The sequence below is a fragment of the Struthio camelus genome, chromosome 14 (assembly GCF_040807025.1).
Source record: "Struthio camelus isolate bStrCam1 chromosome 14, bStrCam1.hap1, whole genome shotgun sequence".
Classification (NCBI taxonomy): Eukaryota; Metazoa; Chordata; class Aves; order Struthioniformes; family Struthionidae; genus Struthio; species Struthio camelus.
In genome coordinates this window covers 14,669,644-14,683,081 of record NC_090955.1, presented here as the reverse complement: position 1 = coordinate 14,683,081, position 13,438 = coordinate 14,669,644, and the positions used below count along the sequence as shown (strand labels likewise).

The following is a 13,438-nucleotide window of genomic DNA, read 5'->3' as shown; positions in this document are numbered from 1 at the left end:
TTTTTTATTTTTTTCTCCGAAAGCAGCTCTCAGTTTGGGTGCAACAGGGCCAATGGAAGGGTAGTTGCCTACTCGCGGGACTGGCTGGCCTCGCAGGCCATGCTGCCCCAGCAGAGCTCTTGGCGCAGAAGGTCAGGAGTGATTTGCTTGTTTGTACAATCCGCTAATAAGCGGCTCCGCTTTCCAAAGTCACACCACGCCCTGAGATGATGCAGGGACCAGCATTAAAATCAGCGATCACAAACCAAGCACAAAACATGGTTTCATCATTAAAAGCCTGGAATTCCTTTTACCGTTATTAACCAGGTGAGCCTTTCTTTTGTGTTCTGCTCTCTTTCTCGTTTTCAGATGAAACTGCTGAATCTCAGACTCCTAATTGCCTGTAACAATTGCTTTCCGCTCCCCTCAGACAACTCTGTTCTCATAAGAAATGTTGCCGGCTGGTAGGCATTAAAAAGCCCTGAGCCGCGCTGGTGGCCGTATTAGCTGCCTCTTTCTCTGCATCCATCTAATTACAATGAGTTAGAATCATTCTTCCTTGTCTTCAACCAGTGCCTAGCCTGTGTTTACAGAACAGGCTACACTAAAGTTAGTATTTACCTTTAGATAAGCATACACATTTTGTCCTCTCTAATAAGAATTATGGAAGCGATAAGTCCTAAACCCCAAGTTAGTGTGTTGCAATATTGATTTCTACAAGAGCACTGTAAGAATACATTTATCTGTCTGTACTGTTGTGAAATGGGTAAAAATATACCACATAACCACTTCAGTCATTCAATGCTGTATTGAAAAGCTTGTTTGTTGGCTTTTTCTCAATAAAACTTGTGAGGCCCACATTTTTATTTTGTTTATTTGTGGGGGAAAAAAGGATTAATACAGGATGGTAGTGCTCTGTCTTAAGACATCTGTTTGCCAACGTTTTGTTTTGACTAGAACTGCTGAGCTGTGGCTAGCTTACTCTGAAACTCTCCACATGGTAAAGTGAAGGCAAAATAAAATGTGATTAGTTATGGATTGGTGGCCTGGTACTTCTTTAATTCCAGCAGTTACTCTATTTTCTCCTGGAGTTGTGAACAGAAGGGAGTGGAGCATGTTGAGCCAGAGGCTTTCCTGTAATAAGCTTTTGAAAGGCATCTGCTTACCTGCTTTAATGACGCCGGAAATACTTTCACCTCCAATGTGACAGTGTAATTTTGTATTTCTTAAAAGCAAATTTCTAGTTGATCAAAGGCAGAGTAAAATACGAGGAGTGGTGGGAGAAAATGAGAAAGGTTATTGTGATCACTCTGTAGGTGAAGACCACGTTATTATTTCTCTGACAAATTGCCCTGTGTCATGTTTTCAATAGCAGAAGGTCAAGTTGAGCCCAGGGGCAGGAGTGAGAGAACAAATATAAACCAAAAAAGCACAGAGAATCAGATGTCTATGGAATGGAGTGTTTAAGCTCATTGTTCTGTGGAAGGTCTCAGTATTGCTAGAAAAGTATCTCCATATAGTGACTTCTTGAAAGTGTAGCTTCTGGTACAGGTACAGGGTACAGGCAGGCTTCTGTGAGATGTGGTGCCTGGAAGCAAGGAGAGCCAAAGGTGGCAGAGTGTGCTATGATGAAGGCACAGCCACAGTCCTTCAGACCCTCTTCTTCTGAGATAACCAGACTCCAAGGGCCTTGGCTAAACACTCATGAAGGCAGGGCAAGGTCTTCCCCCGTCTTTAATGATCTGTGGTTCAAACTGTTGGAGGTTTCAAGTAAGAACATGGAAGTCTGTTTGTGCTGTGGTGATTGATGTCTTTCCCAGATCTTACAGCTTTCACAGTGTTTGCATAGCAAGAGGGCCCATGGCTGTAAGGACACAATGAGCTGCGTGCATTATGTTTGTAATTTTCAGTAAAACGAACTCTGCATGTCATTAATCTAGTGATATCTCAGAGCTATCTTACGACAGTTTCTTGGTGTTCTTGGAAGCAGGTGAAAAGAGCAATATGACTGCTGCCTTTTGTCTTGAATTGCACTGTAGATGGCACTGTGAAACAATTATTTGGTAACCAGCCTCTATTTCACAACACCATTCTGGACTTTAATTGCAGTGTAATATGGCTTTCTTTGTAGGTCCCCAAAGCGAAGGAAAAAATTCTGAAATGCAGAAAGGCTTATTTGCCGTCGCAAATGGGAATCTGGAATAACTATGAAAAACACACTGAAATAATTGTGTTTGACTGGAACAAAATTCTTGCAAAGTCCCCAAGGTAAGAGCACTTTTTATTTTTCGAATGGCACTGAAGATTGGCTGTTCTGGTTAACAACAATATCCACTTGAATCCAACAGAGAATGAAGGCTTGACATTTCTGAGAGCGGCAGCCCACTGTTGCTGAACTGCCCAGGTGCTCCTCACTGCATTTGTCTGCCAAATTTCTCTTTTATTTTCCCTCTCTCCCTTTTTAAAGATCCTCCTCTATTTATATTAGTGGGCTGAAGACTGTATCCTGTCTACCTGCAAGGTAGATTAAAGTCTTATCTACCTGCAAGTGTGTACTGAAATTGGTAGGCAATGCTTTTAGCAGCCTTTCCCTTTGGATATACCTGTGTTGATACTCTGTAGAGATACGGTTATTTCTGGACGAGGCTGTAGAGAGCCTGTAAAACTGATGTAACTGGACCACACAAAGGACTCTGCGTAACTTTGTTAGTAAATAACGAATTTGCTGTACTCCTAGCAGTTGTGCACACACTGGGCCTTGATGAAGGAGGCTATCTCACTGATGAAGGAGGCTATCTCACACATATTTGAGCATATTCAGAACTGTAGCCCAAATGCATCTCTCCATTTAAAAGCAGAAAGTGTAACATTTGCAAACAGAAAAAGAAAGCAAAACATAAGGCCATTTCTAAGCCTACTTTCACATTCCCTGCCTAAAATCAGGGCCACGACTTCAAAGAGTCAAACTTTCAAAATCTGGAAAAGCTTTTGAAATGAGGTTAACGCACAGTTGTTTCCATGAGACCAGCCTTGCTCCCTCACTGGGAAAAGTGGAAACACCTGAGTTTGCTTACATGCTGAAATACGAGCTGTTGAGTACATGCGGTGCACGATTTGAAGGTACCTGTTCTTTCCACCAACTTGCACCAGAATGGAGGTGCTCAGAATATCTGAAAATTTGATCCCTGGTATTTAGTTCCAAGGGTCAAATTCTGCTTTCAGTCATCCCTCAGGAAAACCGAAGAAAGGTCACCATCTTCAGTGTTTTACTTCAGAATGCCAGTGGAGCTAGGTTCTCTGCTGATAACTGGACTGGAGTCTGTGTTTGCATTCAGAGCAACAGAGGGATGGTATTGCAAGACCAGCAGATTGTGCCTTCCTATGTAGTGGTAACTGATGCATGAGTTGTTAGCCATGTGTTACTGTTCTCCTGGATGGAGCAAGAAAACTAAGGCTAAATTCAGGTCTCAACAAAATGAGGTTCAATGGGTGTAATATGGAGAAAGTTTGGGTGATGAAAGTCTTTCCTGAAATGGTAAGTTGATTTCAAAGCCTACGGGGCAATTTCCTTGGGCTAATATTAGATCAACAGCAATAATACCATTTATGCTCATTTCACAGTGAGACAATCCCATTAGCTGCACTAGCATTACATGGTTCAGCTGGGTGGGAGAGGCAAATTAAACTGATGCTTATTAGGTGAAGTGTAGCTGCTCTAAATTAGCCTGGGAACTCCACATAAGATGATACTTGTAGGGTAAGGACAAGTGAAGCCTCTATCCTCTAAGCTTTATCTCTGTTTGTAGAACACTCCTCAAAAAATGCTGTAAAAGAGCCTCAGTGTGTTTCTTCCAGTGCTGGTTCATGTATGTTCAGTGTTGCAATGTGTTTGACTCAAAACACAGGACTTCTTAAAACAAGGAGAGATCCCTTTTTTTCTCAAATAAGTAAGTCCTTAATGTAGTTTTTTTTGAATTCATTTTTTTCTTACATCAACAAATGTGATGAGTTATTTTTTAACAGTATTTGCAAAGTTTTTAAAAAGAACTTTGTAGGCTTGAGTAAAGTCTACAAGGATAGCTACAGGGACAGTGTCTACAAGGACACTGGGGTTTTCCTCAATGTTCTTCCCCCCCCCCCCCCCAAAAAAAAAATGTAACTAAAAATTTGTTTGTTACTAAAAAATATTTACAACAGATTTTTGGCTTCTTAATTTTTGATATTACCAAATGTATTTGTGAGTTATTTGGGCTTTAGCAACATTCCCATTACTACACAAAGAAAGGATGAAATTGTTTTGTGATGTGGGAAATAGAAAATTAAGCAAGGGCTTTTAAATGAGAAAACATGAGATATGTTTTGATTTCATTTTTAGATAGTTATCAAATTTAATGTAGGATGGAAATACTTCTCTGGCTTTGACAGTAGAGTAGTCTGAGGTGTGAGGGTTTTTTTTGTTTGTTTGTCTGTTTTTAGCTTAGCTATCAGGCTGTTCAGCCACTTGAATGATCTGATCAGCTGAATGGCCTCAGGTATTTTAAAGATACACAAATAAACAAATTATTGAGCAAATGCATAGAGGAATCAGAACTGAAATCTACAGGGAAAAGAAGTTCTCAAAGGACTTTTTGGTGCAAATGAGCATACTCATGATTGGCTTTTCCAAATCCCAGCATACTGATTAACTGCAGACTAAAGTCACTGCTATGAAAGTAGTATTTTGTTCAGTTTATGCAAATCTATAAATTGCCTCTAATAAATTTGATGTATTCCTGCTTACAGCATTTGTTGAAAGTCTAGAATGTTATATCTAAGGGTTCAAGTGCATAATGCCCATTTATATATCACACAAATAATAAATCATCATAACTCAGTTTAAGGAAATGATCAGATTACCTTTCTGTGTGATGAATGGCACAACATAAGCTATTAAGGGATTTAATTGTAGGTATGTGCAGCAAAATTACTGAGGATTTGTGGTCTTAATTCTAATACTAACATGAATAAGGCTAACAACATCTGCCTTCCGCAGAACAATTGTTTTCTGAAATGCAGTTCTCCTCGCATGCTGGCAGAGTAGCAAGTCCTTGCATGGTTGACTGAGGCCAGGGTTTCTCCAGTGTTTAACCTTGAGCGAACCCAGTGATCTCCAGGAAAGCTAGCAGATGCTGTGTGCCAGGAAGATCTAGACATTTCATGTACATGTCTACATGAGAGTTGGTAGCAAATCTATCTTGAGATGTATTAAGTAATGACATTTTTCTGTGATGTGTGTATAAATTAGAGGTAGGTGCAGTTTAAAAATGGTAGCACAACTTGTAAGTCTGCATGCTTAAATCTGAGCGTGGACGGCTCTTAATCCTAAAAAATGCCCATCACAGATTCCTAGATATGCCTTGCACTCGTATAATGCTTTTATGAATATGCATGTGTGATTAATATGATATGTGATAAACATTGCATTGCTTCCAATTATAAAACATATAAAACATGCTTAACAAAGAATGTATCCCACCAAACTGTGAATCCAATTTGATCAGTTTTGCCTTATAATAAGCCATCTTTGTTATTCTTCAGCTTTTTCCTTCCCAGCATCATTTTTATATTATTCCCTGCTTACATTGTTCTTTCACTCAGCTGCTTCCTTTTCTGCCTCCAGGATGAGATTCTGTGCCAAATCAATGCTTCTGTCTGACTGGCTCTTTCTGGTCTATGTGTTAACGGTCTGCTGTAAATTGTTGTCTGCCTCTAGCCACCATCCCCGGGGGCACGCAGGTAGGAGCTTTTAAACTCATTATGTGCTACTGAGACCAATTAATACCACTCGCGGAATGTTAGAGCTCACTTTTTAGCAATAGATAATTTATGAGGCTGTTGACAGCGTGTTATAGTCAGTACAATGGGTTAAAGATGCAGCAACAACAAAGAAGAGTTATTCTAAAATTTCATGGGGTTTTCTAGTAATTTTATGTAGTGAAGCTTGCCAGACGGTTTTTGGAGTGACTTCATGACCGTTTGGGCTTTGGGATTGGTTTGTGTCCTTTTGCTTTATCCTTTCTTTATGCTGCTCTGAAATGTATCTTCATCTTCCCCCTCTTAATCCAGTGGTTATGGAGAGACTTTACAATGGTATTGTTGACTTTGGTGGGCGATAGATCAAAGTCTTAAGACTACATGCAACGGTTCTTTCACTAAGTAACACAAATATGAAACTGTGGTTTAGTTCACCTTGTGGTATGCCCCTTCTTTTCCTAGCCAACATAGTGAGGCGAACAGAAAGACATTGAATTTAAGAGGATGCTCTGTTCTCGCAGAGTATGTGTACTAGCCACAACGTACTACCTTCTTATAAGTAGTAGAAATAGCTCAGAACAAGCTGGATGGGCTTCATGAAGACATACCAGACTGGATACGTGCTAGGACCATGTGGAGATCCAGCATGAATCCACAAAGAAATATAGTTGTCCTAGTGCAAAGATCCTAGTTCAGGTCCTAAAATAGGATAGCTGAGTTAGCCCTATGTCACGCTTGATCCCAAAAGCAAGAGAGTTAAGTCAACAAAGTATCACATATGGGCTCTGCTTTTAGGGGAGATGAAAAGCCTGGCTCCACCACCGCAATGAGATGACTGTACCACTCTCAGTACAGTAGTTATCTTGATGCTGGTTTGGGGATTTCTTCAAGTACTACTGTTTGTGATGTAGTCTCATTCTTAAAAGAGGTGTATTGCCTTTAATCCATATGCAATATTCTTACCTCGGTGCCAGACTCTCATGGTTCCAGGTCTAATGTTAGCATCTACTTTGCACTTGTTAGAGGCTCCATCCTCTAGATGAGATGACCTATTGATCTCTTTCCTGGCTGCTTCTGGTGCCTGTCTGGGTAGGAGCTGAAGAATCCTCATGTGCTCACCAAAATCTCTCCAGTCCTGTCAAGCAGGACTGGATGTGAGCTGCACAGAGCTGCTTTATCTGTCCGCATGCTCACAGTACATCAGCAGTGTATGCATCTAAGAGCTACACAAAACACCTCCTTACTTTTGTAAATAATTGCTATGCAGCCTCCACCCCATCACCAGCTCTGGGTTCTCTGATGCCATGGAACATTCTTACCATTCTCTGATGTATCATCTGGCAGTGGCCATGCAGCTTGAGCCCATTGCTTGATTCATGATCCGTTGAATCTTTTTATCAGGAGAGGAAATAGCTTAGACTTTCTTTGATATATGGACGAATAAGGACTGTCTGCAGTTCGGATGTGCAGGTTATTCTGAACACCATTTGAACGCCACAGATTCTGAAATAGTTGAAAGTGGATTGTACTCCATTGCATTCTGCTGGAGATATACCACCTGGTTGTGGCTGCAGATTCTCCCCAAAAGCATGAGCTGACAATCAATGTCATAGTGTTAGTAGCTAAGTGCCAAAAACGTGGATGCTGCTGCTTTTGCTCCCTGGTAGATGCATTTTCCATGCAGTAAAGCGCATTTACAGTAAAATATAGTCAGAGGTTCTTGAGGGCAACTGACACATTTCAGCTAAAGCCCATCAAGTGATGCTAGAGAATACGGTGTTACAGGTTGATCCGTATTACCATTTTGCAGGTAGCTGTTACAGCAGCTGGTTGAATCACCTCAATGAGGAAGGGGTCTACGCACGGTGACTAGTTAATTAGGCCCTCTTGACCTTTCCCATAAACAGCTGCTGCTTAGTGGCGCATTTCAGAGCTGACTACACAATTGAAGTTCCTCTTTAGACTGCAACAAAACTGGAAACCTGGAGAATAGCCTTCTGTAGCTTTTGTCATTCAGGGACAAGTCTTGCAAAGAGAAATGTTATTTTGGTCTTTTTAAGATGCACTTTGCATGTGGACCTAACAGGAAATACCTGTAACAAGGCAGTGATTATCCTCTGTTGTGGGCTTATATGAAGAATGCTCATTACGTGTCATGAAAATTATGGCAATCTTTTTTAAGGTAACATTTGAAAATGCTTGATTGCATGCTTTTAATTGACACTATGAATTCTTTTCCCTATATTAAAGAGATTGTAAAACACAAGTTTCTTGACAATTAAGCAAATTAGCTTACAGTGCTTTCTCTGGTAGGCTAAGGAAAGGTGTAATTAATGATTGTTGTGCTTTGCTCTTTGTGATTGCTTTGACTAGATTATGGAGCTCTTTTTAAAATAGACTCCCTTGAAACTGGACCCTTTGTGCACCTTGTGATACTCATGGTGTCATACTCTTTCCCAAACATGACATTCTCTCTCTCGTGTGTGCACTGAAGTGGTCCTCATCCTCCTTTATGATCCCATGTGCCAGATGCAACAGTCACCCCATCTTTGATTCTCCAGTTCCCTGTGTCTGGAGTATGACATCATAGGGGATTTGGAGGGCCCTCTTCAAGGGCTGCATTTCCCAGCCTTATCTCTTTCTTGCCATTAGACCCAACAGATGGATTGACCCCCTAATGTATGATCAGATCTGTGATGTGAGCAAGACAATGTCTTGTTCATCAAGAAAGCAAATAATTTAGTGTTTAATGTGTATCCCATTTCATGGAAAGCAAATAATTAATCTCATTTGATTACTACAGATTAGCATGTTCTTGGATGACAGTTGAGAGAAAATCTTTGCAGTCAATAGACACCTTTCAATTTTTTCAAGGTAAAATGTCCTGAAGCGCATTAGAGGGTAGAGGGATGAATTCAAGCTTTAGTTTGACACAGAATTTGTCCTGTGTCCCTTAGGTCAAGCAGCGGTAGCCAGACATGGATATATTGAGGTGAGAAACACATGCCTTTTATAAGACATGAGGTGCCTAGCTTGGGATACTTTAGAAGGATGAGATTTTTAAGGACATGCTGTGTCTGCCCCTGAAAAATCATGGTATTTCAAGTTACGTATTTGACGTCACGAGTCACCTTTGAAAAAGTATTTACTCATTAAAGCCAACAAAGTTTATTAACTAAGAGCAGCCAATAGAATTTAAGCTGAAAAATGGGGATTGACTTTTGTCTTTTCAAAATATTGCCATTATGGGGGGGCCTAATCCAGGAAAAAAGACACTTAATTGACTTCAGCGTTGTCAGATGGCACCTGAAAGAATAACATTTGACAGCTGTCTCTGCAGTATTCCGACAGGAACAGAGACTGTATCTTTAAGAACCCTATTGCTGAAAAGCAGGAGAAAGTACCATTGAGCAATTCCTTTGACGAAAAGGGTCTCTTCATTTTAGCAGAACTTAGGACAGGCCTGGTTCGTTCTTCCTTTGTTCTGCAAAATATTCACCACCATCAAATAACTACTGATGGAGAAAGATGATGTTCAATCTAGTGAGCCAGCCCTGCCATTGGTTTGAAGAAGTTTAGATCCTGAGTCCAGCTTGAAGGCCTTGACCTGATCTTCATTCAAACAGTGTAATTGCTTTGATGACCAGAGTTATCTAGGTAAGTGATAAAGGGAAAATGTTTCTTCTCGCTATCAGTAGGTCACTAAAGATGCTGCTTTTACAGATTATTTCAACAGCCTCCCTACACATCCATGTGGAGAGGACAGCTTAGAACGGTCATCCATCTTTGGTGCTCTGATTTACCCTTTGGAAGAGTTTGTCTTTTGCACTGACAATAGCTGGGGGAAGCACAAGCACCTAGCTTACCATAGGTATTTAAAATTGGGCTGTGTTTTAGGCTCCCAAAGATCCTAATTGATACCTGATATAACTGTCAATTCCATGCTGTGCAGAATGAAGTAGTATTTTGTGCAGGAAAATACTTGTTTCTCCCTCTCTGCTATAAGTTAGGATCCACAAGTAATGAAGCACTAAATAGACATTTCCTCAGGTCACCTCACATAGGGGCTGGACTTGTAGACCATTAATTGGTATAGCCAGCAGAGCAGCTTCTGTCATGAGTTACTGGTGCAGCTTGGCTTTTTCGAGGTTGCTGTGTTTTGTTTTTTTTTGTGAAGATGTTCACCTGAAATGCCCCCAGCCTCTTTCTGCTTGCCAGAGGGTCCAGATTTTGGAGAGCATATTATCCTTAATGTGCCCTAAATCCATACATTTAATACGTCTGTAGCTTAAAGCAGGGCCATATTTTTCTCTGAATCTTACTACTGGGTTCACGTTTTCTTTGCTCTTTGTGATTTCATATGAAGACTTCAGTGGTAGCTCTAATGGCCTGCTTGCTTCCTGCAGCAGCAGAATGATGCAGAGCATAGGGATAAATCAATGTGTATGAGAGCACTGGGGACTGCTTGGTCTTACTGCCAAGTGGAAGAATGAGTAGTAACTTCTTTTCACAGAGTGTCTTCTTTGTTGCATTGAAGATGGTTTAATTTACAGAGTTAGCAGAGGTTAAATGAGAGAAATCATGTTAAAAATGGGAGTGGCAAGTCATATATGCTGTAGAAATTGGGAACTGGGTTCAAGAAGGAATTATGACCAGCCTGAGCTGTTGAAGATTCCACCTCTTTGCTTAGTGAAATGCAGCAGAAAATCAGTAGTTTGCTGGCTGGCATCTCGGATGCCATCTCCAGCAACCAGATTACTATCCTGACTGGTTTTCAGAGGACCAGTGATTTCTAGCACATGTGAAGGACAGGCTTCTTTTGCAGACTCTGCTGTGCAGGGCCTGCAGCAGGACTTGAGATCATTTTTTGGGATTCTACCTGTGTTCTCCTTTGTGTTCTTCTGTTTGATACATGAATGGGGCAAGGCAGGTCTATGGAAAGGCTCTGTGTGTAGGAACAATCTGAATGAATAATGCAGCAATGCACTGGACACAGAAAACAAAGGCTTGCCTTGCTGCTGCCTCTGTTCTGCCCTTGCTGTGGCTTAGGGAAAGAAGTGTCTTTTAAGAACGTGTCTGTCTCCTCTTTTTTGTCCTTCTGTCATTGCTCTCTGAAGAGGTGCTAGTTTAGGCTACCAATGGGATAGTCAGTCACTTGTTTGTCGGGGAAGCAGGCCTGTCGTTTAGAAGTGGCAAGTACTGTGCGTCCATGGGCCTGGGGCAAAGATGTACTAAGGTCTAGATCTGAGGAAGGCAGCAGTACAAGGGGTATATGTCAAACCAGGTGTTTAGCAAGTCTTCTCTGTGTCCCAAGAAACAAAGTTAGAGAAGTCAGTACTCTGGAGGAGTAGAAGAACTGTCCCCCCCACCCCAAACCTAGCAACAACTGTAACACGCTGGCAAAGCACACACTGCATTGCCCTCTAGTAGTTAGTGAGGGAAGTGATAGCAGCCTAGTGTAGCTAAAATCTTGATGCTTTGACAGTGTGGGGTGTGTTATCAGTAAAGCAGGCATCAGGTGAAGAAGAAATGGACAGCACAGTTCATCTGAAGGACGAATAAGGGATTCAGTGATGCCGTTGGACTGGACTAGGCAGCTAAGTGGCAGGTGTGAGCATAAATGAGATTGGGAGCATCCCAGCAGAAGGTTGCTCCTTTGTGTTCAAAATAGCAATTCATGTACTGAGGCATGCATCAGACATTGGTTTGGCCTGCAGGGCCCTCTGGTTCCACTTTGCTACTCTGAATGTGAAATGTCACTGTCAGCTGGAATTCAGAGCTGTCTTCCTGGGCAGATCAGCACAGGCAGGCGATACCTCTTGATCATGCCTTTGGTGTCAGGTAGTGTGGCAGCAGATGGGGTTGTTCCCCATCAGTTGCAGGTTTTCCCAGCTTTAAGGACTTCACGAGTGGAATCCTGTTTCCGCTCAAGTCAGGTGAAAAATTCCCCTTACACTGATCCAAGGCTTCATCTGTTTAAGTGAAGGCTGTGTGTCTGAAAGATGCAGCTCTGTATTAGAAATAATGATACTTTCAGGGAAAAGGGCAAAAAAACGGGCTTATGGTTCTCCTCTTATTTTTGTTTTGGAGTGTTATTCCTCCTTGCAGTGCTGTCAGGGTGCCGTGGGCACAGTTCCCAGTTCCACCAGAGGGCCCTGCAAGGCTGTGAAAGGGGCTCCCAGTGCACGGTCGCACTTGCTGTCTAATGATTTAAGTCATAACTGTGCATTTTACTAATTAGAATTATGAGTCCTTTGTATTTCCAAGGGTCAGACGTGGTTAGTGCACAATATGCTTTAGCCCTTTGTTCCACTTAACTCCTTTTATGTCTTAATGTTTTATTCAGTGTGTTATTTATGTGCTTTATTATCCAGCTTCTAAATATAGGGTAGCTGCAATATACAGCCTCAGCTGTAGTCTCTTCAAGTAACAAGACAGAGGATGCAATTCAATTGAACAATAGGATCCCTTTAAGACAAAGGGAGCCGAGAACTCTGCACGAAGTTTGCTGGTATATTTATTTTTTAAAAGAAAAAAAAAAGAGGAAAAAATATCTGTTCCTATTTTCTGTTAGTTTTATTTGTTTTAAATTGCAATGGGAACTTGCTATATATGGGATAGATTTTGACAAAGACTTCAATTTAGATGCATAGGTATGCTACCAGTAGGGAGCAATTCAGTATTTTATAAGGTAAAAGATAGCCTCTGGTATAGTTTTCCATGATTGTGCACTTTAGCTGCATGGAATGTGATTGTATATAAAAAGATTTGTGTATTCCAAGGAGTCAGGGAAAAAAATTACAGATCAACTGATGAATGTGTAGGTTTTGTGTATCATATTTCATGATGTTCCAAAGGAAAAAATAAAGATCTGTAACAAAAAGAAGGGAGGTTTTTGAAAGATGGAATCTCATTTAACGTACAAATGGTCAAGTCCAGTGTATCAATCTATATAGCATGAGGCTGAAATCAAGCTCTTTCCTGCAATATCAAGGTGACCTTATTCTAAAACCATAGGGGAAAGCTTGTGAAAATACTGTCTTTATTTTATTCATTTTGCACTGGCAGCATCATTTTTTATACAGCTGCTATCTGCAGTAAATGATAATCTTTACATTCCATTGACCAAAATTCTAGCCAAGAAAGCTTTCTTTGTTCTTTGTCTTCTTTATCTACTTCTCCCAAACTTTGAACTTATATATATATTGCAAATGTGTAGGCTTGTGCTAATGTGGGGGAGAAATAAGTAGTTGGACAAGTGAAAATCCACAAATAAGATGGAAAGCATCTCACCTTCAGGGTTCATTTGAGTGAAGTGATGCCAAGAAAAGTGGAACATGTTCTGCTCAGGAGCTCTGCTCTGGGTTTACCTAGAGGTCAGCGTGCCGAGTCTTTGGGAAGATGGATGCTTGAGTGATGAAGGCAATAGATTGGAATGTAGAAGACTTGCATTGGATTCTTGGCTCTAGAATGATTAAAAGAATTGCCCAAGATGAAATCCTGTCCCCACTAACGGGGGAGTTTGTGATTCTTCTGTGATTTATTTTCCAGCCTGCTCCTGATATGTCATATGGTTTCTGCTCCCAGCAGAAAAGTTAGACTTCACAGTTATGATTTTATTAGTGCTTGAGCCAGTCATTCTTACAGAATTTGTCATTCAGTGTTT

At 41.0% G+C, this 13,438-nt stretch overlaps 1 protein-coding gene across 2 annotated transcripts in view; it reads left to right on the top strand.

The window, feature by feature from the left end:
• Positions 1-52: 52 nt before the first annotated feature.
• The window catches only part of TAFA4 (TAFA chemokine like family member 4), a 55,480-nt gene continuing 42,094 nt past the window's right edge, over positions 53-13,438 (top strand). For both annotated transcript variants that reach the window (XM_009678670.2, XM_068907001.1), the window contains exons 1-3: positions 53-306; positions 2,111-2,247; positions 5,639-5,754. In XM_009678670.2, the coding sequence (XP_009676965.1) occupies positions 2,168-2,247; positions 5,639-5,754 (196 nt within the window). In that variant the 5' untranslated portion in view covers positions 53-306; positions 2,111-2,167. The remainder of the gene's footprint in view (positions 307-2,110; positions 2,248-5,638; positions 5,755-13,438) is intronic.